This window comes from Carcharhinus amblyrhynchos, chromosome 2, assembly GCF_965287045.1.
Source record: "Carcharhinus amblyrhynchos chromosome 2, sCarAmb.v2.hapA, whole genome shotgun sequence".
NCBI lineage: Eukaryota > Metazoa > Chordata > Chondrichthyes > Carcharhiniformes > Carcharhinidae > Carcharhinus > Carcharhinus amblyrhynchos.
In genome coordinates this window covers 76,985,970-77,013,787 of record NC_137325.1, presented here as the reverse complement: position 1 = coordinate 77,013,787, position 27,818 = coordinate 76,985,970, and the positions used below count along the sequence as shown (strand labels likewise).

At 40.7% G+C, this 27,818-nt stretch overlaps 1 protein-coding gene across 2 annotated transcripts in view; it reads right to left on the bottom strand.

Annotated features, from left to right (window-relative positions):
• ica1 (islet cell autoantigen 1) overlaps nucleotides 1-27,818 on the bottom strand; it is a 154,472-nt gene that overhangs the window by 68,870 nt on the left and 57,784 nt on the right. For both annotated transcript variants that reach the window (XM_080207581.1, XM_080207590.1), the window contains exons 7-8: nucleotides 16,440-16,565; nucleotides 11,413-11,511 (exon numbers count right to left, since the gene is read on the bottom strand). In XM_080207581.1, the coding sequence (XP_080063707.1) occupies nucleotides 11,413-11,511; nucleotides 16,440-16,565 (225 nt within the window). The remainder of the gene's footprint in view (nucleotides 1-11,412; nucleotides 11,512-16,439; nucleotides 16,566-27,818) is intronic.

The following is a 27,818-nucleotide window of genomic DNA, read 5'->3' as shown; positions in this document are numbered from 1 at the left end:
AGCATCATGTGATATTCAGCAAGAAATGGTTGAAAAATGCCTCCAGTGGGTAGGATATCACCCTTCTTCAGAGACTGTGCCCAATGTTATTATGAATGTGGCCCATTACTAAGAAGAGTACAGGCTGCCTCAGATTTAAACTGAATGGATGGGATCTTCAATCTCAACTCCACCAATTAGTTTTTGACTGTGGCCAGAATTTTCCAGACTTTCATGCTGATGAGATCTTTCAGTCCCACTGATGCAAATTGAGATGTCAATGCTTCCTGGCCACTGGGGCTGGAAAGTTCTGGTCTGTCTGTTTCTAAGTGGGTTAACTGTATCAAGCATGATGCAAACCTGCATAATGCAATCTCAGCTGCATAAGAACATAAGAACACAAGAAATAGGAGCAGGAGTAGGCCATCTAGCCCCTCGAGCCTGCCCCGCCATTCAATAAGATCATGGCTGATCTGTCGTGGCTCAGTTCCACATTCTCGCCCTCTCCCCATAACACTTAATCCCCTTGCCTATCAAAAACCTATCAACCCACGTCTTAAATATATTTAGTGAGGCAGCCTCCACCAATTCCAGAGATTCACCACCCTTTGAGTGAAGAAGTTCCTCCTCAACTCTGTTCTAAACTGCCCCCTCCTTTATCTTGAGGCTGTGTCCTCCTTTCTGAGCAGGAAGAGCCTCTCCACCTCTATCCTATCCATCCCATTCATCATCTTATATGTCTCAATGAGATCTCCCCTCATTCTTCTAAACTCTAACAAGTACAAGCCTAGTTTATTCAGCCTCTCCTCATAGTTCAACCCCCTCAACTCCGGTATCAGCCTAGTAAACCTCCTCTGCACTCCCTCCAAGGCCAAAATATCCTTGCGCAAGTGCTCCAGCTGCGGCCTCACCAGTGCCCTATACAGTTGCAGCAAGACCTCCCTACTTTTATATTCAATCCCCCTCGCTATGAAGGCCAGCATCCCATTCGCCTTCCTGACCACCTGCTGCACCTGCAGGCTGGGTTTTTGCGACTCATGCACAAGGACCCCGAGGTCCCTCTGCACCGTCGCATGCTGCAGTTTTTTGCCATGTAAGTAATAGTCCTTCCTACCATTATTCCTACCAAAGTGGACAACTTCACACTTGCCAACATTAAATTCCATTTGCCAGTTCCTGGCCCATTCGCCCAGCCTATCTAGATCCTTCTGCAGACTCTCCACACCCTCTGCACAATTTGCCGTTCCACCAATCTTAGTGTCATCAGCAAACTTTGACACCACACATTCCGTTCCCTCCTCCAGATCATCTATATAAATGGTAAATAGCTAAGGCCCCAGCACCGACTCCTGGGGCGCTCCACTAGTCACCAACCGCCAATCTGAATAGCACCCATTGACCCCCACTCTCTGCCTCCTGTTTGACAGCCAATCCCCTATCCACGCTTAACACCTTACCCCCAACTCCATGCCCCCAGACCTTCTGTAATAACCTCTTGTGAGGCACCTTATCAAACGCCTTCTGAAAATCAAGAAACACCACATCCACCGGCTCTCCTCTATCCACCGCCCTAGACACATCCTCATAGAACTCCAATAAATTCGTCAGACACGACTTCCCCTTAATGAAACCGTGCTGTGTCTGCTCTATCAAACAATTCTCCTCAAGATGCCTTGCTATTTTCTCCTTGATCACGGATTCTAACATTTTACCTACAACCTTATGAAGTTAGGTTGAGGGAACTGGGTCTCTTTTCCCTGGAGAGACGTAGGTTGAGAGGCGACCTGATAGAGGTTTATAAAATGTTGAGAGGAATAGATAGGGTGGATTCTCAGAGGCTATTTCCCCGGGTTGAAATGGTCGCTATGAGAGGACACAGGTTTAAGGTGCGGGGAGGAAAGTACAGAAGTAATGTTAGGGGTAAGTTTTTCACTCAGAGGGTGGTGAGTGAATGGAATCGGCTGCCGTCAGTGGTGGTAGAGGCGAACTCGCTGGGGTCTTTTAAAAGACTTCTGGATGAGTATATGGGGTTTTATGGGATTGGGGGTTATAGATAGGTGTTGATGTGATCGGCGCAACTCGTGGGCCGAAGGGCCTGTTTGTGCTGTAGTGTTCTATGTTCTATGTTAACAGACATTAAACTAACCGGCCTATAATTCCTTGCGTTTTGCCTGCCACCCTTTTTAAACAACGGCGTAACATTAGCCATTTTCCAATCTTCCAGCACTTCCCCGGAATCCAGCGACGTTTGGAAAATAATCACCAAGGCATCCACTATCACCTCCGCCATTTCTTTCAGAACCCTTGGATGCATTCCATCCGGTCCTGGGGACTTGTCCACAATCAGTCCCTCCAGTCTGTCGAGCACTGCCTCTCTAGTAACAATAATGTCATTCAGGCCCTTCACTCCTACCATCTTTCCATCGCTAACACCCGGCAAATTATTCGCGTCCTCCTCCGTGAAGACCGAAACAAAAAAGTTATTCAAGGCCTCAGCCATTTCCCCATCCCCTACCACTAAGTCCCCCCCTCATCCTCTAAGGGTCCAACGTTCACCCTAGTCAGCCTCTTCCTCAACAGCAATTGCAAATGCTCAGGCTGGTTGCTGCATAAAGCTTAAGGGCAGCACACACATTTAAAGTAGTGACGATGATGACAACAGTGGTGGCAGAAGAGGATGATCGTACTTTTCCTCTGGGAGGAGGAATGCTTTTTCCTTCACCAAGAAAGTAAGGCTGTTCGTAGATGATGAGTGAGCGAAAGTGACAGGCCGTGCCCAGTTTCTGGATGCAGTGCAGGAAGCAGTTTAATGGCCTAACCAGATGACAAAGAAGTGTGTACATTCACTGAATCATCTACATCCTATTGTTTAAGCCCCATGTCACTTTGTTCAGTTTTCCCAGTTTTCTTTATCACATCCTTCCTCATGCTCACTCAAATTTCAGCACCATCTACCCTTCTCTTATTATGCACGTTATACGTACCCCCTCCTTCTCCTTATTGCTCCCAGGAGTATTTATCCAACCACCATTGCCATTTACCCCAAACATTATATGTTGATACATTTAGTCATAGTGACTCTTACTGAATGAACTGCATCCATTGGGTGCATTGACCTTCACTCACAAAGACATCATGTGCCACTTTGAGAAAAAGCCTGAAATCATCTCTGGATTAAAAAGGTTTTATTGAATTCCAAGCAAAAAAAAAAATTAAATAAAGATGGGCAGTCTGGCCATCATCTTGTATTGCAGTGACCCAACATGGCGACTGTGTTAGATCCCCATCAGACAGAAATGCCTGAAACTTGTGTAGACTAGGTACAACTGCACTTTCAAATAGCTAGCACAGACATCACTGGCTGAATGGCCTCCTTTTATTCAGCAATTTTCTATGATTCTATTGTTCTCTTTTCGTTCAGAAAAAAAGGCACTCATTTGACTTTCCTTGATGTAATATGATCAAGTAAATGGCAATGAGGGAAGCAATGAATAGATGAAAAAATTCCTTAAACACATTGAATTTTAATTAGACGCAGGATTTATAAATTTTAAAATACGAGATCTAAGCCCCAGAATAGTTGATAGATCAGTGGAAGCTAAATAAATAATTACCAGCTTTGGTAACTTCCATATTTAAAGAGAAATGATCAAGTCCAACAATGTGACTTAGATTTGCACATTAAAACATGAAAGTAAATATTAAGTTATATGAAAGCTACAATAAATATACAAGGGAAGAGATTCTGTGCGCCCTCAGAAGTGTAGTGAGCAGGACTTTCACTCCTTAGTTTCACCCAACAAGGATCCCGTTCCAAACCCTGAGGTATGATAATTTGAATCGACTGGACCATCCCCAACACCTGTTGTCATGCAGCCATCTCCCCTTGACAATTAATTGCATTACTATCATTGAATGTGCCATTAGTCAATCTCCCAGGTTGCTGACAATGACCAGAAACTTAACTGGACCAGTCACTAAATATTACGGCTACAAGAGTAGGTCAGTGGCTTGGAATTCTGCAATGACTCTCCAAAACCTGTCCATCACAAGGCACAAGCTGGGAGTGTGAAGGAATACTCTCTTACTTGCTCTCTAACAAGTATACATTTTGGATACTGCTGGGAGGGATGGCCTATCAGGGAATAACAGAAGCAGCAACCAGAACAGTGGCATCATGGCTAGCTCTGTTGTTATGCAGGGAGGAACAAAGAGCACTAGGACAACAGTTATAGGGGACTCTATAGTTAGGGGTGCAGATAGGCATTTCTGTGGATGTGAAAGAGACTGCAGTATGTTATCTTCCTGGTGCCAGGGTCCAGGATGTCTCTGAATGGGCAGAAAGCATTCTGAATGAAGATTGTGAACAGCTAAAGGTTGTGGTACATATTGGTACTAACGACATAGGTAGGAAGAGTGATGAGGTCCTGCAGCAGCAGTTTAGGGAGTTGGGTAGAAAGTTAAAAACCTGATCAAAGAGGATCTGGTAAACCAAAATGCACTTGTTTCAATGCCAGAAGTGTAACAGGTAGGTCAGATGAACTTACAGCTTGGACTGGTACTTGGAACTATGATGTTGTTACTATTACAGAGATCTGGTTAAAGGAAGGACAGGATTGACAGTTTAACATCCAAGGATACAGATGTTTCAGGTGGAATAGAGGAAGATGTAAAAGGGGTTGGGGGAGTTGCACTACTGGTTAAGAAGAATATCACAGCTGTACTGTGGGAGGACTCCTCGAAGGGCTCATACAGCGAGGCAATATGGGCAGAGCCCAGGAGTAGGAAGGGTGTAGTCTCAATGTTGGGGGTTTAGTATTGGCCACCCAATTGCCAGTGGGAGATAGAGGAACAGATACGTAGGCAGATTTTGGCAAGGTGTAAAAGTAACAGGTTTGTTATGGTGGGAGATTTTAACTTGCCCTACATTGGCTGGGACTCACTTAATGCTAGAGATGCGGATGGGGCAGAGGATGCAAGGAGCATCCAGGAAGGCTTCTTGAAACAGTATGTAGATAGTCCAACTAATGAAAGGGCCATAATGCACCTGGTATTCGGGAGTGAGCCTAGCCAGGTGGTCGACGTTTCAGTAGGGAAGCAGTTCAGGAACAGTGACCACAATTCAGTAAGCTTTAAAAGGTATTGGTGGATAAAGACAAAGTGTAGTCCTCAAGTTAACATGCTAAACTGGAGGAAGGCTAATTACAATAATGCAGGGTGGAGTTACACGATAAAAGGTAGACCGATTAAGAGTATAGAAATACAGAGGGACCTGGGAGTGCAGGTGCACAAGTCTCTGAAGGTGTCAACACAGGTAGAGAAGGTTGTGAAGAAAGCTTACGGAATGCTAGCCTTTACAGGAAGGGGTATAGAGTATAAGAGCTGTCGTCTAATGCTTCAGTTGTACAGAACGTTGGTTAGACCGCACTTGGAGTACTGCGTCCAGTTCTAGTCACCTTACTACTGGAAGGACGTGGAGACCCCGGAGAGAGTGCAGAGGAGGTTTACCAGGATGCTGCCTGGTATGGAAGGACTGAGTTACGAGGAAAGATTAGAAAAACTGGGGCTCTTCGCCTTAGAAAGACGGAGATTAAGGGGGGATCTGATAGAGGTGTATAAAATAACGAAGGGAATAGATAGAGTCAACAGTGGCAGGCTTTTCCCTAGACTGGGGACAACTATTACGAGAGGTCACGATCTAAGGGTGAAGAGGGAGAAGTATAATTTGGATACTAGAGGAAGGTTTTTCACGCAGAGGGTCCTGGGGGTATGAAGCGCGCTACCAAGTAAGGTGGTGGAGGCAGGCACGTTGGACTTGTTTAAGGTTTACTCAGATAGACACATAAGTGAAACAGGGATGGAGGGTTATAGTAGACGGTATTAGAAAGTGTCAGAGCCTTGGGACGACACTGGAAATGTATTATTACATGTTAATGTTTTTGTCTCTTTTAATCCACAGGTGTCGGTCCACCTTGTTGTCAAACGAGGGGCATGCACACAGTGGGTCATGCGTGGCCTGCTCTTGGAGGTTTCGAGAGTGGCCTAGTACTTCGTGTCATTGTGTGTGCTTAACCCTGGACCAGCAGATGGGCACCACAACAGCTCAGTGACTATCACTGCTAGCTGTGCAGATGCATGGATTTGGGCGTGTGTCTGTGGGAGTTTGCGCATTCTCCCTGTGGTTGCGTGGGTTTCCTCCGGGTGCTCCGGTTTCCTCCCACACCCCAAAGATGTGCTCTTAGGCTGATTGGTGTACCAAATTGACCTTACACTATTCTCCCCTGAATCTGGCTACATTAGGAGTACCATTCAAATACACACAGGGCAGGGTAGGTGTAGGAAAAGGCTTTGTTGAAATGGCGGCGTGGGCTCGTTGGGCCGAAGGGCCCGTTTCCCGTGCTGGGTTGTTCTTTGTTCTTTGTAATAATAGTAGGCAGGAAGTGAAGAATGTAGTCTGGGGATAGATTTTTGCGGGCACATCAACATCTGGCATGTGGGAGGCTTTCAAGTGTAAGCTGATAGGAGTTCAGGACTGGCCCATTGCTGTAAAGGTGAAGGATAAATATGGCAAGTTTTGGGAACCTTGGATAATGAGAGATATTGTGAGCCGAGTCCAAGAGGAAAAGGAAGCATTTGTCAAGGCTGGAAGGCTGGGAACACATGAAGCAAGTGTGAATGCAAGGCAAGTAGAAAGAAACTTAAGCAAGGAGGAAGGAGGGCTAAAAGGGGGTCACAAAAAAAATCATTGGCCAGCAGCATTAAGGAAAATCCCAACGCTTTTTATACATACAAAAGAGCAAAAGGGTGGCCGGGGAGAGGGTTGGCCCACTTAAGGTCAGGGGAAAGAATCTATGCGTGGAGCCAGAGGAAATGGGTGAGGTATTAAATGAGTTCTTTGCGTCAGTGTTCAAAGAGAAGAATTTGGTATGGGGAAGGGTGTGTAGATAGTTTGAATCATGTTGAGATCAAAAAGGAGGAGATATTGGAGTTCTTGAGAAACATTAAGGTAGTCAAGTCCACAGGGCCTGATGAGATATATCCCAGAATACTGAGACAGGCGGGGGAGAAAATTATTGGGACCTTAAAAGAAACCTTTGTATCCTCACTGGCTACAGGGGAAGTCCCAGAAGATTGGCGAATAGCCAATTTTGCTCCTTTGTTTAAGAATGGTAGCAAGAATAATCCAGACAATTACAGGCCAGTGAGCTTTACATTAAAAGATAGAGAAATTATTGGAGAGATTCTTCGAGACAGGATTTACTCCCATTTGGAAGTAAGTGGATATATTAGCAAGACGCAACATGGTTTTGTGAAGGGGAGGTTGTGTCTCACTAACTTGATTGAGTTTTTCGAGGAAGTGACGAAGATGATTGATGAGCATAGGGCAGTGGATGTTGTCTACATAGACTTCAGTAAGGCCTTTGACAAGGTCTTTTATGGCAGACTGGTGCAGAAGATAAAGTTGCATGGGTTCAAAGGTGAGCTGGCAAGGTGGATACAGGTGGTCATAGAAGACAAAAGGGTAATAGTGGAAGGGTGCATTTCTGAATGGAGGGCTGTGACAAGTGGCATTCCTCAGGGATCAATGCTGGGACCTTTGTTGTGTGTAATGAAGTTTGCGGATGACGCAAAAGTTGGTGGATTTTGCGGATAGCGATGAGGACCATCAGAGGGTACAGCAGGGTAAAGATCAATTGGAGACTTGGGCGGAGAGATGGCAAATGGAGCTTAATCCAGACAAATGTGAGGAAATGCATTTTGAAAGGTCTAATACAGATAGGAAATATAATGTAAATGGCAGCGTATTCATAGGCAGAGGGATCTGGGTGTACAGATACACCGGCGGAGGAGGAAGTCAAGAAGGCACATGGCATGCTTTCCTTCATCAGCCGGGGCACCAAGTTTAAAAATTGGCAAGTCACATTGCAGCTTTATAGAACCTTAGTTAGACCACACTTGTATTTTGATCGCCACACCACCAGAAGGATGTGGATACTTTGGAGAGGGTACAGAAAAGATTTGACAGGATGTTGCTTGGTTTGGAGGGCCTGAGCTACGAGGAGAGGTTGGAGAAACTTGATTTGTTCTCACTGGAATGACAGAGGTTGAGGGGGCGATCTGATAGAAGTCTACAAGATTATGGGGAGCATGGGGAGAGTGGGTAGCCAGAGCTTTTTCCCAGGTTGGAAGAGTCAATTACCTGAGAGCACAGGTTTAAGGTGCGAGGGCAAGGTTTAAATGAGATGTACAAGGCAAGCTTTTTTGCACAGAAGGTGGTGGGTGCCTGGAACTTGCTGCCGGGGGAGGTTGTGAAAGCAGATATGATAGTGACTTTTAGGGGACATCTTGATGAATATATGAATAGGATAGGAATTGAAGGATATGGTCCCTGAAAGGTAGGGGTTTTAGTTCAGTCAGGCAGCATGGTGCAGGCTTGGAGGGCCAAAGGGCCTGTTTCTGTGCTATAATTTTCCTTGTTTTAGCCTGGATGACAGTAGCTCCAACAACACCCAAGAAGCTCAGCACCATCCAGGACAAAGCAGACCATCCCTTCCACTACCTTTAAACATTCAGTCCCTCCATCTAGGGTGCAGCATGACCGCAAGTGTGTTCCATTTACACAATGCACTGCAGCAACTCAACAAGGCTCCTTTGACAGTATTTTCCAAACTTGTCATCTCTACTATTTAGAAGAATAAGGGAACACCATTACCTACTCATTATCCGAACAGTTCACATTTCATCCTGGCTCAGAAATATATCATCATTCTTCACTGTTGTTTGTTGGTCAAAACATTGGAACTCCTTAAACAGTATTGTGCCCTACCACACAGGAATTACAGGGATTCAAGGGGCGTTCAGCACCACCTTTTCAAGGGTAATTAGAGATAGGCAATAAATACTGGCCTTACCAGTTATCCCAAACCTCATGAACGAATAAAAACTTGCAGAGGCGCCCACCTCACAGAAGTCACAGTTCTCAGCGTGTCAGCCTGCTATGTGGGGGAAACACGATTTTGCCAAAACGCCTGCCTGAATTGATGCAGTGCAATATTCAGGCCAGAAAAGCTCACTTGATTGATATCTTTCAACTAGCGCAACCATAATTTTTCTCCACGATCCACAGAGCACAGGATCACAACTTCCCAAGGTTACTTTGGGACATCTCCCTCTCCTGCAATGTTTACTACAGAGAAGGCAATGAGCAGTAATAACTTGGGAATAAGAAGAGGTTCAAGTTTCCCTTTGTGTCACAGATCATCCCAACTCAGCATACATTATCACTCATACATCATACAGAGTCAGAGTCAATCTCTTGGAATTATTTGACAATACATACAGCCTGGCCAACATCACACACGTACACCACTACACCACTGCCCCCATCCCACCCCCCGAGAACTATTTACAAAAATAAATCAATGAAACTGAAGTGGGAATAACTTGAGAACATCCCTAAAATATTCAAGCACTGATGGTGAAGAAATAGCGTGGAAGGAGGAGAATCTACCTCTTCCCATCTCCCAGATTAGAAATTTATGAGAAATTTTCAACATGCCGAGGCCTTATTGATCTAAGTGCCACTTCAAATTACAGAACACAAGAATTGCTAGACCAAGGTCCATCTATTTCAGCTTCTAACAAGCTCGTTGATACAACAATTGAATTGTTAAACTAATCGTTGTAAATAATAATCGTCAATTATATATTGCACAAGGTAAGAAAATCCTTCTGTGAATGACAGCTTTGGGAACCATACTCTTCCTCCCAAGTATGCTGCACTTACTATATCTTAAATTATTCATACACTGAATCCCAAACTATGTTCTGAAAGAAACATAATTTGTAACTGAATGAATCAACACTTTCTACTTTCACCATCTCCCTAGAGAAACTGTTTCACAGCTTTACCACTTACTCATTGAAATAGTATTTCCACTTATTCATTTTGAATCTATTCCTCCACCTCAACTTCAACTTCAGGTTCTGCTGTAACTTCCAGTGCTTCTGGGATTTGTGCAATTTCTATGCTGCATTCTCCAATTGCTTCACATAATTTTTCGTTGCACAACAGGAAGAGTGATCTCGATTGATTCAGGTCTTGCAACTTTGACATCATTTAGTAGAAGTTGAATATTCCACACCAGAAAGTATTCTCCTCATTTTCTTCCTTTACTATTTCCTGAAATGATTGCTAGATGTTTTCATGGGAATGTTATCACCCCAAGTTCCCTTTCATAGAATCATATACAGTTCCAGCCTAGAAGGAGACCATTCAGCCCACTGAGTTCACAGGGACTCTAAGAGCAATTCACCTAGTCCCTCTCTCCTGGCTCTTTCTCCATAATCCTGTAATGGTTTTAATCTTCAGGTACTCATTTAATTTCCTTTTGAAAGCCATAATTGAATCTGCCTCCACCACCTCTCAGAGGCGCATTCCAGAGCTAAACCATTTGCTGTGAAAAAAATGTTTTCTCTCATCACTTCAGATCTTTGACAAATAGTTTAAAACTAGTGTCCTCTGGTTTCTTGAAATCTCCAAAGGGAAAAGTTTCCCTTCAACCAACATTCTACCCTGACTTGGAATCATATCATTGTTCCTCACGGTTGCTTAGTCAGAATCCTGGAACTCCTTTTCTAATAACACAGTCTGCTTATACATGCTGCTGCCATTCAGGATGGCAGCTCACAACCACCTTCTCAAGGGCAATTAAGGATGAGCAACAAATGTTAGCTTTGCTATTAATGCTCACATCTCATGAAAGAGTAAAAAAAATCTATCCACTCTGTTCAGATCTTTCATGGTTTTTAAACATCTCTATCAAATAATATCTTAATCACCTCTTCTTCAAGAAGAGCAACCCTAGTTAACCTAATCTACAGCTCCTCTAAATTCTTTACATTCTTTCTCAAGCGCAATCCCCAAAATTGGATGCAATGCAGTAGTTGAGACAAAATTAGTGTTTTCTAAAAGGTTCATCACACATTATCTAGACCAGGATATATATTTCCAAATCTTCATCATGGCTATATCACAATCCCAGCAGTCCCTAAATAACCGTCACAGCCAGAAAGGATGAAGAAATTAGCGTTCAATGAAATCTCCATTCATTGCAATCAGGAAGGGAGAACCCGCCCATAATTTACAAACATTAAAAGAAGTATTTAGAAAGTAAACCCCCTTCTAAATGTACAAGTGACTTGAAACTCATTCTCAAGTCCTCTTTCCCTACATGCTAGATTGCACTCCAGAGTATTATTTTAATACTTCTTTACTTGTGTTTTTCAGTTCAAGCAAATTCACACAAGTCTTGGAAGGGATAGGAATCTTTTTTCTTAAATAGAGAGAGGGGAGGGAGGAAGGCAAATCAGTAAGTAGTGTTATAATTTTACATAACCTTAATGAACATGCAAATCCAAATATAAATTTACCTTCAACATTGCAAATTCATATGGCTGGTAGCCTTTGAAACTTTCATGAATTGCTGCCATTGTGTGGGATGTCTTTTCCCAGAAGTGCAGTAATGTTGTCTGAAGCAGAAGAAAGAGTCAAACATTTTAACATGATATCACCGTCAAATGGATAAACTATAGATGTTTGCCAGCCCAATACCATACATTTCATTTAGGGGATGAGTTTTGAAGATCAACAAAAACCTCACATTCATTCTTGCAACTTAATCATTCCTGAATTAAATAGCTACAATCCCCAATGTTAACAAAATTATATACTTTATCTTTTCACATCCACCAAATAACTTGCACTGCTTAAAACTCTTGCAGTAAAACTACCCATTCAGCAAAACCAACTCAAATTTTCCACAAATCATGAAATAGATATGTTGCATCATATACAGACAAAGTTGCATTTATTTGAAACATCTGGTAGTTGAGGAAATTCAGTGTGGTATGGAATGAGCTACTATTCTGACCTTTTAGAAAAAAAGGGAATGGTCCTAGAGGGGAAGCTGGAGACCAGCAGCAGGGTGTGGGAGCTGAAAGCCAAAAGCATCAATTAAGTGAGCGGGTAGGAAGTGTTCGGTAAGTTAATTTTGTTTTCTTTTACAGAGATAGCAGTTAAAACTGGCACTAGGGAGATACAAGTATTTTGTTAAATGTATAGCTTAATTATAAAACTCTATGATTTCATGGACATGACTCCCTGAACCTTCTGCACTGCAGCATTCTATAGACTCTCTCAATTTAAAGATATTTTCTATTCTTCCTGTTAAAGTGAACAATCTCACATTTTCTCACATCTATATTCCACCTGTCCATCTTCTCCCCACTCATTTAACCTATCTACAACCCTTTGCAGCCTTCTCGTATCCTCCTTGCAACTTGTTTTCCTACCCATCATCCTATTGTCAGCAGATTTGTGTACTGTGAAGTTGATCCTTTTATTCAAGTTAATTTGGAAGATTATGACCAATTTGGTCATGGAGTCAGAAGGTTACAGCATGGAAACAGGCCCTTTGGCCCAACCTGTCCATGCTGTCCTTTTTTTTAAAAAATCCCTGAGCTAGTCCCAATTGCCCACATTGGCCCACATCCTTCTATACCATTGTACCCATGTAACTGTCTAAATGATTTTAGAAAGACAAAATTGTATCCTCTACTACTACCACCTCTGGCAGCTTGTTTCAGATACTCACCACCCTCCACCCTCTGTGAAAAAATTGCCCCTCTGGACACTTTTGTAGCTCTCCTCTCACACCTTAAACCTATAGCCTCTAGTTTTAGACTCCCCTACCTTTGGGAAAAGATATTGACTTTCTAGCTGATCTGTGCCCCTCACATGAACATCTACCCCTAGATCTCTTCGTTTTGTAACTCTCCCCAACTCATACCATTAGCTGAGTAAGTCATGCTCTTGTTCAGTCTACCAAAATGCATCACCTCACATTTATCTAAACTAAACTCCATCTGCCATTCGTCAGCCCACGGGCCCAATTGATCAAGATTCCGTTGCAATCTGAGATAACCTTCTTCACTGTCTACTATATCACCAATCTTGGCATCATCTGCAGACTTACTAACCATGCCTCCTATATTTTCATCCAAATCATTGATGTAAATGACAAATAACAGTGGACACAGCACCAATTTCTGAGGCACACCGCTGGTCACAGGTCTCCAGTTTGAAAAACAACCCTTTACAACCACCCTCTGGCTTCTCTCATTAAGCCAGTTTTTTTATCCACTTAGCTTCCTCACCCTGGATCCCGTGAGATTTAACCATATGCAACCACCTACCATGCGGGTACTTTATCAAAGGCCTTGCTAAAGTCCTTGTAACCACCATCAACTGCACTGCACTCACCTACCTTCTTGGTTACCCCTTCAAAAAACTCAATCAAATTTGTGAGACATGATTTTCCACTCACAAAGCCACCCACTATCTCCAGATACATCACTTACAATATAATCACAGAGAATCATTAATTGATGTATCTAGAGATAGTAAATGAATTGGTCATAATCTTCCAAAATAACTTGGATAAAAGGACCAACTGCACAGTAGGCAAATCTGCTGACAATAGGATGATACTTAGGACAACAAGTTCCAAGGAGAATACAAAAAGACTGCAAAGGGATGCAGATAGGTTAAATGAATGGGCAGAAGATGGACAGGTGGAGTATAGGTGTGAGAAAATGTGAGGTTGTTCACTTTAGCAGGAAGAATAGAAAATATCTTTTAATTAAGAGAGCCTACAGAATGCTGTAGTCAGAGGGTTCAGGGAGTCGTGTCCATGAAATCAAAAGTATCAACGTACAAGTACAGCAAAGTAATTAGGAAGGCATGTGGAAAATTGACATTAATTCCAAGGGGGATGGAATAGAAAAGTAGGGAAGTCTTTTATAACTGTGCAGAGCATTGTTGAGATCACAAGTGCTTTGTACAGTTTAGGTTACCTTCCTACATATTCACAATGGAAAGAGTTTAGAAAAGGGTTGCTAGCTGATTCTTAGGATGAGGTATTTTTCTTAAGATGAAAAGATTAAGCAGCTTGGGCCTTTGGTGATTAAAATAATGATAAGTGATCTTTTTGAAACACAAGATTCTGGGGTGCTTGACAGGGTAGATGTTGAGAGGGTGTTTCCTCTTGTCAGGGACTCTAGAACTGCAGGATAGAATTTTAAAAATAAGAAATCTCCCATTAAAGATAGAGGAGATGATGATTTTTTTTATTACAGAGGATTAATATTTGGAATTCTCATCCCCAGTGAGCAATGGAGATAAAGTGTCAATGGTTATGTGGGGAAGGCAGGAAAGTAGGCCACATCAAATTAGCATGATCTTATTAAATGGCAGAGCAGACTCAAGGGGTCAAATGCTATTCCTATTCCTGCTCCCCTTTCTTATGGTCTTGTTATACAAATGTATAACTTCTTTATAAATCAAACTCAATTTTCAATAACAGTGATATTAATTGAGCTTTACAATCCACAAATGTCTAAATCTCCTTTGCAGTACAAGTTCTGATCTCATTTTCATTAATGTCAAAATATTTCATGAAGGATTAAACATGCAATTTAAAATTGGCTGTTTGCTCTACAGTCAGATCAATGCTTGAAGTAAGGGTTTAACAAAGCAGCACAAAAGCTCAACTCTTTGTAAATCTGACCAAATTCAATTAGGTTGCAGTCAAATTGAGCTGTAAAATCAATGGCCAAAAGAAAACTTGTAATACAATCTAAAAATTGAGTGACCTGGCTAGTTAGAATAAGTTTAAGTAGATGTCAACAACACAAATGACTGATAAGATTTGAATTCTAGGTCTGAGACAAATTTTGTTTAAATCCAAATTGATCGGCCTGCCACCGCTGATCATTTGCTTCTGCTTGGCAGATTTTACTGACATAAAACAAACTGAAACTAAACCTACCCTAACAAGAAACAATATTTAAATCTAAGTTCACATACAATTAATTTGGTAAAGGGAAAACAGAGAATACACACAAAGGGAATAGAAAGTAGCTGCAACTTTCAATACATATAACTAGGTTGTTTATGATTTACGCAGATCAATTATTACAAATACTTTCTTCAGAATTAGAAGTCCTTTATCCAAACACTTAAAAACTCATCAACATTAAAGATGAACTGAGCAACATACTTGAAGAAAATTAGCTTCCATTATAATAGTTAACTGCTAATTTGCCTTTAATAGCAAACTAACAACTGAATAGTCAATAATTAAAATGTAAATTTGTCAGGTCTGTGACAATTCTCAGAAGAGACTAATTTCTATCCCTCAGACTTTATTTTTGGTTTAGATTACTTGTGAAGCAAAATGATTTAATGTTCATTTTTGTTTAAATAACCTCACAAGAGTGGAGACATTGGGTTGCAACTTAATTATTATATCTTAAAGCTGGAAACCTTCAGAGACAAAGAATTAACTTCACCTCATGTTAGTTATTACACTACAACTTTCTTAAATTTATGCTGTTACGATTAAACTATAATTAAGCGAGAGAATAGCGGGTAACAAAAGACAGGTGCATTCAAAAAAAAATCTGACGTAGGCCCGAAGAAAGCTGAAAATGTTACATTTAATGTCAGCATTAATGTTCAACTGATAGTTATATGTTTCTATTTGAGTTTGTGATACAACAAAGTTCAGATAAATTTATGGTGCACATCTGATGCTGCCACAAGCCCACAGATTTAAGCTAGTCTGGTGTTATGGTGAGAAGGCATGGAGTATGTCTCAAGGATGCACGGAGCCAAATTCCTGGAAAATCCTTCCCAACAGCACTGTGGGTATAGTACACCCCATGGACAGCAGTGATTCAAGAATACAGTTCACCACCATCATCTCAAGTGCCACAGGGATGGGCAGTATATGCTTTCCTAACCAGCAACACCCACATCCCATGAATGATACTAAAAGAAAGGTCCTGGAGAAACGTGTCAGATATTGATAGAAAACATCTAGTCTCCAAATGCTGTTAGAGTGGATAGGAAACTGACAATATTTTAAAATCAACAGTTAAGATGACGCAGCAATGCATGTCATCACTTGATTTACTTAACCCCAGCACTGGAAGTAGGAATGTGGTAGGATTTTTAAAAATCTCAGGTGACATGCTGATGATTTGATCTCATACCAAGAAAGATTTGCAGTGATGAGCTAATAAAATGTTCTACCATACCACATATTTGGATTATAGATTAAGATAAAGATAAATCAAGACTATTTAATTTGGGAAGTATAAAGTTGAGGTAGAGTTACAGTTGGAGGGCATGCAATTAAACGGATGGGAGGGTTTATATAACTTGGTGGTTAATGTGATTATTTGTTTATTTCACTTCTAACTAACTTTTATTTTCAAAGAAGTTGACACAGATTTGTTTTGATTTTTCGCTTGTTCTGTTTAAAACAGCCAGTGAACTAGACAAGTTAATTACAGTAACTAAGAGCAAGATTAATAAGTTCCAATGTTTTTACCTGATATGTTGCTAAAATATGAGAAAGAAGATTACATCGACTTGCTCCAAGAAGGTCCACTTTCTGGCACACATCATTCTTTAGTTTGTCAAAGTGAATCTTTGTGTGGCGAACTTGGCCTTGAACCTTAAATTATGAAGAAATCACCTAATTATGCAGTGATTGAACGCAGTTCTCAGAGCGAGAAGCACAAGTGAAAGGTGAAGGTCAAAACATTTCACGTTACGATTAGGCTAGTGCTTAAAGCCAATTACACTATCAGGAGATTTGTTCTTACAAACCAGGATCTCTGTTCGCATCAGATGCACAACTTGTTCTTTTGTTTGAGTATTGGAAGAATATCTTCGCTCTACAAAGTGGCATTAGTCATAACAAATTTTATTCTTGCTGTCACTGGAAACTAATTAATAAATTTATGACTGTTCAGTTCTTTTTAAAAAGAACTACCCTTGGCAGAGTTCTTAACTAGTTCCCACAAACTTATAAAGATTGATCGTACTACAGATTAATGTTCATATAGCAGAAGGCAAAAAAGTCATTTCATGTCCTCATGACCTATTTTGCATCAATGACAACTCAATAATAAGGCAAGCATCAACTAACTCATGGTTTCTCAATGGATGCTGACCGACTTACTGAATGTCTTCAATGTTTTCAAGCTTTTATCCAGATTAATAGCATCTGCACTGTTTTACCTGTTGTTAATTTAACTTTATTAGTTGGGTGTTTGGAGTGATCAAAAAATAATCAATAAGTACATACACAAAGAGATACATGGGAAAAGAGAGCACATTTTCAGAACAAACCATAGATAATTGGAACATTTCGCATTAGAACTCCTTTCTAAGTCGCCTTGATCCTTTAAGCAAAGCACTTCATAAAGCATCTAACACACTAGCATATAAAACACTTCATATTCATTATGATAGCTATAATGTCTGATTGTGCCAGTTGTAAACAAAAAGGGCAGACTTAAAGATGCATGTCTGACAGGCATATTCACGCACAACAAGCAACTTATACAAGTACAGGAAATCTGCTAAATTTATCAGATAAGCACAGGAAATCTGCATCAGATGGCATATTGTGAACACTGCTACCTTACAGCGCCAAGGACCTGGGGTCAATTCTGGCCTTGGGTGACTGTCTATGTGGAGTTTCCACATTTTCCCAGTGTTTGCATGGGTTTCCTCCAGGTGCTCCTGTTTTTTCCCCACACTCCAAAATGTGTGGGTTAGGTTGACTGACCATGTTAAATTGCCCCTTAGTATCAGGGGGATTAGCAGGATAAATACATATGGTTACAGGGATAGCACCTGGATGGGACTGTTGGTTGTAGGCAATTTGAGCCAAATGGCCTCCTTCTGCACTGTAGATATTCTAAATTGAATAACTGCATCAGAAGGACATGACTGTGAAAACATGTAATGTGCAACATATTACTTTGATGGGTTTCGGTCACTTTAAATCCACAAGTCCAACAGTCAAGTAAAAAGCATCAAGGCAATAAAAGTGGAATTTGATACGCGAACTACACAGGGTAAAGTCACTCAATCAGCTTTAATTGCTCTTCAAGCTGTAAATCAGCACACCAGGGTAAAATGCCGAGTTTATTTTATTCTTAAAATTAAGTGCTGAACTAAATCACATGCAAGAAATATTCTACCTCATATTATTCAATGTAATTTCTGTTGACAGCATAGCTTCTGTGTACATTCTAAAGGCTTTAAATAAAACCTACTGGACTAAATTTGTATCTGAGCCACCCATGCAAAAAAAATAAGGAAAATTAATTTGTCTATACTGAAGTGTACAAAAAAGTTATAAATTTTTCCTTTATGCTGCAAGCAGAGAACCTTAAACAGAAATTCAGTTGCTTGTACATTCTACCGACAGGTGAGGCTCATTACTGACTGTGGAAAGTTGATAATTACTCCAGAGATGCGATGTTCCAGTCATTAGCACATATTTACATACCTTCTTTCATTATATCAATTGTCAATGGACAAGTAATTCAACAATTTGTATGCGTAGATCAGAGTTGGATTTAAAATCACATCAGTTGTAGGGTAGATACCAGATCTAATGTTATAGGAAAATGTGGCGCATATCATTGGGGGGGGGGGGGGCGGGGAGGAGGAGGAAGCGGTAGGGAACAACGGTGTTAGGGAATGAGAAAATGATACTAAAATAAATGTGTCCAGCTCATTTTAGACAATTTTTCAGTATTTAGTGAAGGTGATCATGGAAAAGTCACCACTCAAGCCATCCCTCTCAGCTGAGTGAAGTCATTATTTTAAGAAATATGTTTGAAAGCTACCCACAACAGTGGAGAACTTTTATTTGAAATATAAACAAACTTGTACAGATAATATCACAAATAATGCGCTCCTTCCCAAAATGTTCAATCTCTAAAAGTGTTCATACTGTTTTACTTCAGTCAAAATATTTTTTACAAAGCAGATTTAAAGATGACAAGACAAAGGGCCACAAGTTTGTCATGATCAGTTTTAGGTGATAAATTGATGGTGTTTCCAAAGCATGTTGTGCTGAGCCCCAAGGCTGCACAGAAATTTGGCCTCAGGCTTTGTTGTAATAATAGTGGGGAGCTTCCTAAACCTATTATGCTTCCAGAGCTAGTCAGTCCTTTGGTTGGGGAAAATGTGGATTCACGTTCCCTGCCATCAGCAGCAGTAAGTAAGTGCAGACTGATCCAAGTAAACTAAGAAGCTGTACTCCATTCTTCATATCCACAAAGCCAAGAAACCAGCTCACAATAAACCAGGAATTTACAGCGTATCATATGATTGGCAAAATAGATCATAGCCTACATACAAGACTAATGGAAAGTCAAACATATCTCAAATACAACGAATGGGACAAATCAACTAATGTCAAACATGCTCAACTTAATGGCAACCAAATCCAATAGTCCAGCTCTAAGCTTATTTTATTCATCGCATACTGACACACAAGATGAGCCAGGGAGGCTATGGAAGTCCACCAACACTACACTGTCCCCCAAGAAAGCAATCTTCTTGAGTCACTGATGTCTGGGTATTTTTATAGAAGAAACACGTTACTTTCAATTCTACATTGCTGATTGGTCCAATGAGAATGTTAACATGAACTGACCAATTACAAACACGATAACATGACCAATTAGCAATCCTGCCCGTAATTCCCATGATGACACTAGTGTTCCTAAAGAAAGCTTTTTTTTAAAAAATCATGATTTCTTCAGCTCTCACAGCTTCAGTGTTTTCTTAGCTCACAACCCCAGCTGATCTCAGTGCTGTCCGGTTGGCTACCAGATTTTTTCTGTTCATTGCTCCTTAAGTGGCTTGGATGAGAGTTGTTTGTTTTTACTTTGAAATTCTTTATAATCCTGCATTGTTAGGAAGGAAAAAAAAACTGGTTGGCAGGTCAGGTGATGGATGTTTGTTCATTTTCAGTTCAGCTACAGTTTAGTAAGGAACAGCCACCTGAAAGAGGTGTTTTCTCTCTGTTTATTTTGCAAATTTCGCTGGTTATCTGAAAGCAAGGTCTTGCCTTCCTGCAGAGAAGATTTTACAGTTGGTGGCTTGACCATAGAGCCTCTCTCTGAGGTTCTCTAAAGCTGTTTTGACTTTAAAACTGTTCTGAGTGAATCCAGAGAACTGCAGACTTCAACCAAAGAACTCAATTCTCAGTATCACATGTGCATTAATCTTTGCTGTGTTGAACATGTTTAAAGGGTTTTGCCAGTGTAATGTATTGGTTTTGATTGGAACACATTAAATACATTTGTTAAAAATTATACATTATAGTGGCCAATTTGGTTCCTTGTTTGTAATTGGTAAAGGTTCTTGCTAATTTTCTTACCATACATGTTAACTATATTCTTAAATAAACTTTGTTTGATAAAATCTCCCTAGTGGATCATTTGAATCATACTTGGAGAGAAACCCATCGTGCTTATCCTAGCCAAATTCAAGGTGCAAAACTTATAATTCAGGTGGGCTCTATACAACACTTTGGAGTTTCTGACCTGAACCACAATACCATCCTTCTCTACATATATTTATTCTGGTAATTTCACCAGACAATGGGCAAAGACCGTTACATGAAATGTTGATACCCATCAGTTCTTCCAATGAACTCTTTTAAAGGTAACAACTACTCTTTTCAGAGCAAAATTTTACACAGTATAACTGTAAATTTGTCTTCCTCAATATGTCTTTGTAAATCAATGCCAACTTATAAAAATACTAACATTCAACTATGGTGCAAGTTACAAAATTGCAGTGTAATAAATAAACAAATTGGGATATTCAAGCATGCAAATCAATTGCTGCTCCCCTTATTAAAATTGTATGAGCAGTTACATTAAAAAGTAGTCTCTCTCATAGTCTGTGCTTTATATAACAGTCTTTTCATTCCCTTGTCAATAACCCCTTCACTTAGAAGCCTATGGTATGTGTGCAAATAAAATTAAAGCCTCTAAGTTTACTTTGAAAATATTAGATTTTTCTTCTCACTTTGAACAAAAATCCCTTTTCCATACAGGAAGTTTATCAATTAACCTTATGTTAAATGTACTATGTAAATGCCAACTCAGTGCTATTTCTGTAGACTTCATCTGGTTCTAAAATTTAAGATTCAATTGGTCATAAGATGATCTTCCTGACAGTTCGAATATTTCAACAGATTCAAAATTTAGGATATGATTTACATTTCATTCTGAATTTTATAAAAATGTTGAAATTGCAATGTTCCCAAATTACATGTATTTTTCTTATTTAGGAAAGAGTATCCAAATTATTAATAATTTTAAATATTACTCAAAATATTAATGTGTACAACACAAATCTTTAGACTTTTGATCTTAAACATTGCTTTAAAACTGGAAGGTGCTTGGTTTAAAAAAAATCTGCAGGATAAAGCAGTTGTCACAATGTTTTGAATGGCAAGGCAGAAAGAAAAAGACAACATTTCAAGAAGACTCAAAGATGCTATTGTCTCATCAACGCAAGTTCATCTACAAATACATGCTGATAGATGCAAAAGAAACAGATGAAGTGAATTTCAGTCAGCCAGCAGTAGATTTTACAGTATTACAAACTGAACATCAGACATTATTTTGTTCATTTTCACGTCAGCATAGAACTTGCAACTGCTGAAAAGGAAGCTATTTTGCCAAATTTCAGCAATTGCAACAAATTACACCACAGGAGAAGCAGATGCTGATTGGTTGGCTGTTTGACTCTGACTGGCTGAGGTATTGCCATGGAGAAAGCAATGGGGAACTATGTACTCCTGAAGCTCCCAACTTACTGCTGATTGGTCCAACTAGTTCAAAAGGCAGAAAACTTGAATATATACTTTTATTTGCAGAAAATGGGCTCCTGTGTATGGATGTATTTTGCTTTTAGCTCACATGATTATTTTAAATTGGTTGTTAATGCAACCATTAGCACATTCAGGATTGTTGAACAAGTGCTACCTAATTGCAGAATCACATTTTAACATTATTTTTTATGGTTAAGGTCAATGGTGCTATTTAAAGCAGAGAAGGCATATTTTCCTAGTATCCAACACCACATCAATCCTTCAACAAAACTCAAACAAATTTGGTCAATTATCTCACTGGTGCTTATGGGATTTGGTTGTGTGTTGATTCACCACCATACTTGCCTATATTTCATCAGCAACTAATTTTAAACGTGGCTCATTGCTGTGGAAATACCTTGCAATAAAGTGAGGATATACATGTGCAAGCTTTAAATTCCTTTTTCTATATCGTTCATACACATACATACACAAGAGGAACTCAGCAAACTAGCAATTAGAATCCATCAAGACACCAAAGTACAATGCAAAGATGGAAAATTCTATTTTCTAGCTAACAGATTAACTTTTTTAGATTTGATAAGCTGATAAAATTAATCAATTTATTTATATAATTGTCTGGCAGCATAGAACTTGAGCATTGCTGGAAAAAGAGAGATATGTATCAAAGCTTTTCTTCTCACACACATGTCAATTGTAAACAGAACAACAATTTATACTGCATGAGAGTGTAATGACAGATTGACAAGTGAATTGTAACTGGTAGATGCATTGCATGGAGTGTGCACGAGTGAACAGTTAACTGCTAAGCTTTTGTAACATTCAAATCAGGAAGTTCAAATTTGATTGGTCATTGTCATGGGGAATCAAGAAATACACTGCAAGCCTTCGTTTTGTTGAAAAAGATGCAATGCATAGATAGCTCTGTCTGTCTGTAAAGGACGGGGCCCGCTTATGAATATATGTTGTTTCGAATGTGGGTAAGTGACCCACAGTGTGAACACAACTGACAAATCTAAATCTGCGATTACTAGGAAATTTGGGAAGTTGAAGTTGGAAGTTAATAAAATAACAAACAAGTAATAAGATTTACAGATGTCTAAAAGAATAATGACGCAACTTTCCCATTAAGACGATTAGCAGGCAACTAAAGACAGAGATGCAAATTGCCATATCAGAAAAACTATTTACCAGAGATCAGCGGATCTATACAAATGATAACTTCTAAAGGCAATAAATTTGAGGAGGTAGACAACTCAACCCATCGGGTGGGATATTTGATTTATTATCACATGTAATAGTATATAGTGGAAAGTATTGTTTCTGGCGTACTATACAGACAAACATACTGTTCATAGAGAAGGAAAGGAGAGTGCGGAATGTTTTGTTACAGTCATAGCTAAGGTGTAGAGAAAGATCAACTTAATATGAAGTAGATCCATTCAAAAGTCTGATGGCAGCAGGGAAGAAAGCTGTTCTTGAGTCGATTGGTACGTGACCTCAGACTTCTATATCTTTTTCCCGATGGAAGATGGAGGAAGGGAGAATGTCCAGGGTGCATGGGGACCTTAATTATGCTGGCCACTTTGCTGAGGCAGCAGGAAGCATAGGCAGAGTCAATGGATGGGAGGCTGCTTTGCATGATGGATTGGGCTACATTCAAGACCTTCTGTGGTTTTTTGCGGTCTTGGGCAGAGCAAGAGCCATACCAAGCTGTGAAACAACCAGAGAGAACGCTTGCTAGGGTGCATCTGTAAAAATTGGTGAAGTCGTAACTGACATGCCAAATCTCCTTAGTCTTCTGAGGAAGTGAAGGCATTGGTGGGCTTTCTTAACTACAGTATTAGCATGGGGGGACCAGGCCAGGTTGGTGGTGATCGGGACACCTAAAAACCTGAAGTTCTTGGATATCAAAGAAAACTAATATTACAGCTCGTGCCCTCATTAGGACAGTGGCAAATTTTCCATTCAACAGTTCGAAAAAGCCTAGTTTTCAATCCAACACTCAGGCCTGCTCCATCAGTTTGCAGGCATTCTCCCCTCAGGCACAGCTTCATGCCTTCACTGAACCAGGACAAGACAGTTTCCCAGACTTGGCCATCTGAGGTGTAATCTGTTGTATATTGATTGGGAAAAAATGTCTCAGTGAGTTCAGGGAATGTTGTATATTTTGAGAACAAGAAGTAATTTCAGATAAAAGAGTGTGTTCCATTATTAATAAACCTTGAGAGCAGGGTTTTACAGCCTCGCTTATCCAGAAACCATAAAATCCCACCCAAGGTTACCAGACATTTCTATGGTCCGGCCCTCGCCCACTCTGATTCCTGTGGCGAGCAGGCCAGCAAAATTCTGGCCTGTGTCAGTGTATATACTTTTTCTTCTTGTACTTTAGTAAATACTATTTATTAATTGTTTTTGCACAATGACTGGACTGGTTCCTCACTGGGTTGTACATGGTTCCTCACATTATTTCAAAGAATACATCACTAAGAACCAGTGTTTCGAGTTTCCTTCAGGGTTTTGAGATATGCCTGCAGGTAACATTAGTGGGGTTCTTAACATTTTTAGTGTAATTCTTAGCACAATCAGGGTCATTGAGCAAGTGCTATCCAATTGCAGAACCACATGTTAGATTCTATGGGTGAAATCTTGCTAAGAATGACAGTGTTGGTTCCGGCGCAACCGATTCCCACTGACAGTGACATCACGATTTCTGGTCAAATATGCCAAATTACTGAACATTTTTATGCATATGAGAATTGCATCGCACTTCCCAGCACTTGTTCCAGATCAACTGAGGGGAAAGCAATGAGGAAGTCTGCACCTCATTTTTCAGAGGGAGCCCTCATCCGGATGCTGGATGGAGTGGAGCAGAGATGGGATACACTCTACCCTGCACCAAGAGATGACCTTCCAGCATGGTCACCACCCATGCTTGGGATGCAGTGGTAGCCCTAGCGAGTGCAAGCGTACTCTAGAAAAGAAAGGACAACGTGTTCAAGCATAAGCCACAATATAACGAATCTCAACAGGTGTTCTTGGCTTCTGCACTGATGTCATCAGCCACCTCCTGAGTAGGCACTCCTTGTCCTCGAACAGCAATCCCATCAGTCAACTTTAAAGAAGGCTGGGATTTGGAAGTGCCCCAATCCCCGGAAAATGGGCACACACTCGCATGAAGCACATTGCGTGAATGCATTTGAGGGAGGAATATCCCTTGCAGTTCATGGTGTTGCATGGAGCGCACAGGGCCACATGGGTGCAGTCAATCAAATCTTGCACCTGAAACAAGCCTGCGAACATAGCAAAACCAATGGCCCTGGCATCTTGGCTCACCCGGTGTTGGTCCTAGTTGATATACATGTTAGTCTTTGCAAAAAGGATATCTGTGTCTTCCCAGATCCATTTTGGGAGATGCTATATAGATCACCTGTGCTGCCCTGAAATAAGCCACTCATGTAGAAATTCAGAATGACTGAGAGTTTAAGGGCCACAGGCAGTGGGTATCTCCCCTCACCCACCACCATCCCAACCACTCCATGTAATGTCAGCTCTTGCAGAGTCTGGCACAGGTGATCCAATGTCCCCTAGGACAGACACAGCCTTCTACGATACTGAATCTCTGACACTTGCAGGTATGATGACCGACATCAAAACACTCTTGGCCAGTACTGAGGTGCTACCCCTACAACAGTGACAGGCCCAGCTTCTCCTTCTTCTGCAGATGCCACACCTCAACAGTGTCTCTTCCATTGCTCTGTGGCAAAAAGTAGGATAGCCAACTCAACAGGCTCCATGATCCTCTAAACCATGCACTGTAAAGAACAGAACACCACAGTGAGCTTTAAGGGTTTGTGACAGAGTTCTGGCCCTCATTCCTTGATTCCTCCGGGACTATCATCCAATTGCAGCACAATGAGTGCCTCAACACCATCTCTCACACCCTCCACTCTGACACTATAGTCACATCGCCACATTGGTCCCTGTCAGCTTGGACCCAGTCAACTCCAGCAGGATTCAGCATGTGGACCCTCCGGGGTCTCAGGGGCACCAAACACCCCATTCCTTCAACATCCAAGACCCTCCAAAGAAATCTGGTGTCGTTAGCAGCCAGTTGAGTTTCTGCATGGTGACCAGTTTGGATCCTGATAGGATACCTCACTGTTGCACCCAGTCATAATCTCAAATGGGGTGCGTGATGATAGAGTTGCTGCGTTCATAAGTTCAATTATTTTAGACAGTGAGGATGCACACGTGCATGTGCGCATACACCTAGACTGCCATAATAAGTGACATGGTACAAATATCTATGGCTTCCTTGAGCAGTATTGGTGAACAGGCTAGTTATGTCAAAGGAGCACATGGGCATAGCATTACAATCAATATGCAACCCCTGTATGGTTTTCACAAAGGTGAAGGAATTGTTCACGATAAATGTGGAAAAAGTTGCTCAAAGCAAGTAGTTTGTGCAACCATTTGGCCAGTTGGTGTTGTGCAGAACCACTCACATAAGATAGGATGTAAAGGGACATCACTTGTGCGCGTCTTGGGCAGTCCATACATAGATGTGTATTAGCCATGGTAAACATGAGAGGTTAAGGGGGAAGCGGGCCTGGATAAGACGCTCTTTTGGAGACTGGATGCAGACTCGATGAGTCGAATGGCCTCTGTCTGTATTGTAGGGGGTTCTATGACATGTGGACGCAGTGAGCTACGAGATTAATTAACCCAGTTCATTAATTTTACGTAAGTTCAATAAGGGTTTCTGTAAGTTGCTTTCGAGCAGGGTCGTGCTTAGTGGTAAGTCCAACGGGCACAAGTTTTGACCCTCCATTAAGGATGGCATTCATGTGTTGATACAGTTACATTTCTTAAGAATGATTATTTCAGTTTCTTTGTTGTATTTTGAGATATGCGTGTCTGGGTTGGCCATGATGCCTCGGAAAGACATTTGCATTGCATGTGAAAATCAGTCAAGTCATTCAGTAATCTGCAATAGGTGTGCATTAGATCAGTTAGGCATGCTTTTACGGATTCAACATATTTAATGCATGCTGGTTTGTGGTGGGATAACTGGGAGTAGAGAAGTCTGAAATCAGCAAATACTTCTTTTCAGTTAATGTGGGCTGAAGGCACACCAAAATTGAAGCTATGTGCAAGAAAAATGTCCTCATTTTCTAATAATACATGGTTGGAGAGATTAACCACCTATTTGGCAGTGTCACTAACTGTGCGGTCAAACCACTTCTGCTTAAATACATTTACAATAAACATGTTTCAAGCAAATATTGTTGATGGTGCAGTCAGTCATTCATTGGAGGCAATAAGAGCATAAATTAAATCAAATCAAAAATGAAAAACACTGAACACCTCTGAACAAGTGCAGTGTCTGGCATAGCATAAATTAGTAAAAGGCAAAAATGTACCTGTCTTTACTACTAGGTCTGGCAGCTTGTTTCAGACACTTACCACCCACTGCCTCTCTGGACCCTTTTGTATCACTCCCCTCTCACCTTAAACCTATGCCCTCTAGTTTTAGTCTCCCCTACCTTTGGGAAAAGATGTTGACTATCTGGCTGATCTATGCCCCTCATTACTTTATTGACCTCTATAAGATCATCCCTAAGCCTCCTACACTCCAGAGAAAAAAGTCCCAGTCAATCCAACCTCTCCTTATGTTAATCTATGCTAATATCTTTCCTCTGAACATATCAATATTATCTTTAACCAACAATGTAACTCCACCATCTTTTCCTTTCTGTCTGTCCTTCCCAAACACTGAATAGCCCTCAATGTTTAGTTCCCATCCTTGGTCACCTTGGAGCCAAGTCTCCATAATGCCAGCTACATCATACCACTTTACATCTTTCTGTGCAACTAATTCTTCCATTTTGTTTTTGAGTGCACTGAGCATTCAGGTACAAAACCTTAAGGTGGGAACTTTTAACATTTCTTGTCCCACTCCTGATATTTTTAAACTGCATCCTTATTTGACTCTGGCCCTTGATTTCCCTGCCAATGTGTTCAATCTCATCTTGCATAAGTGTT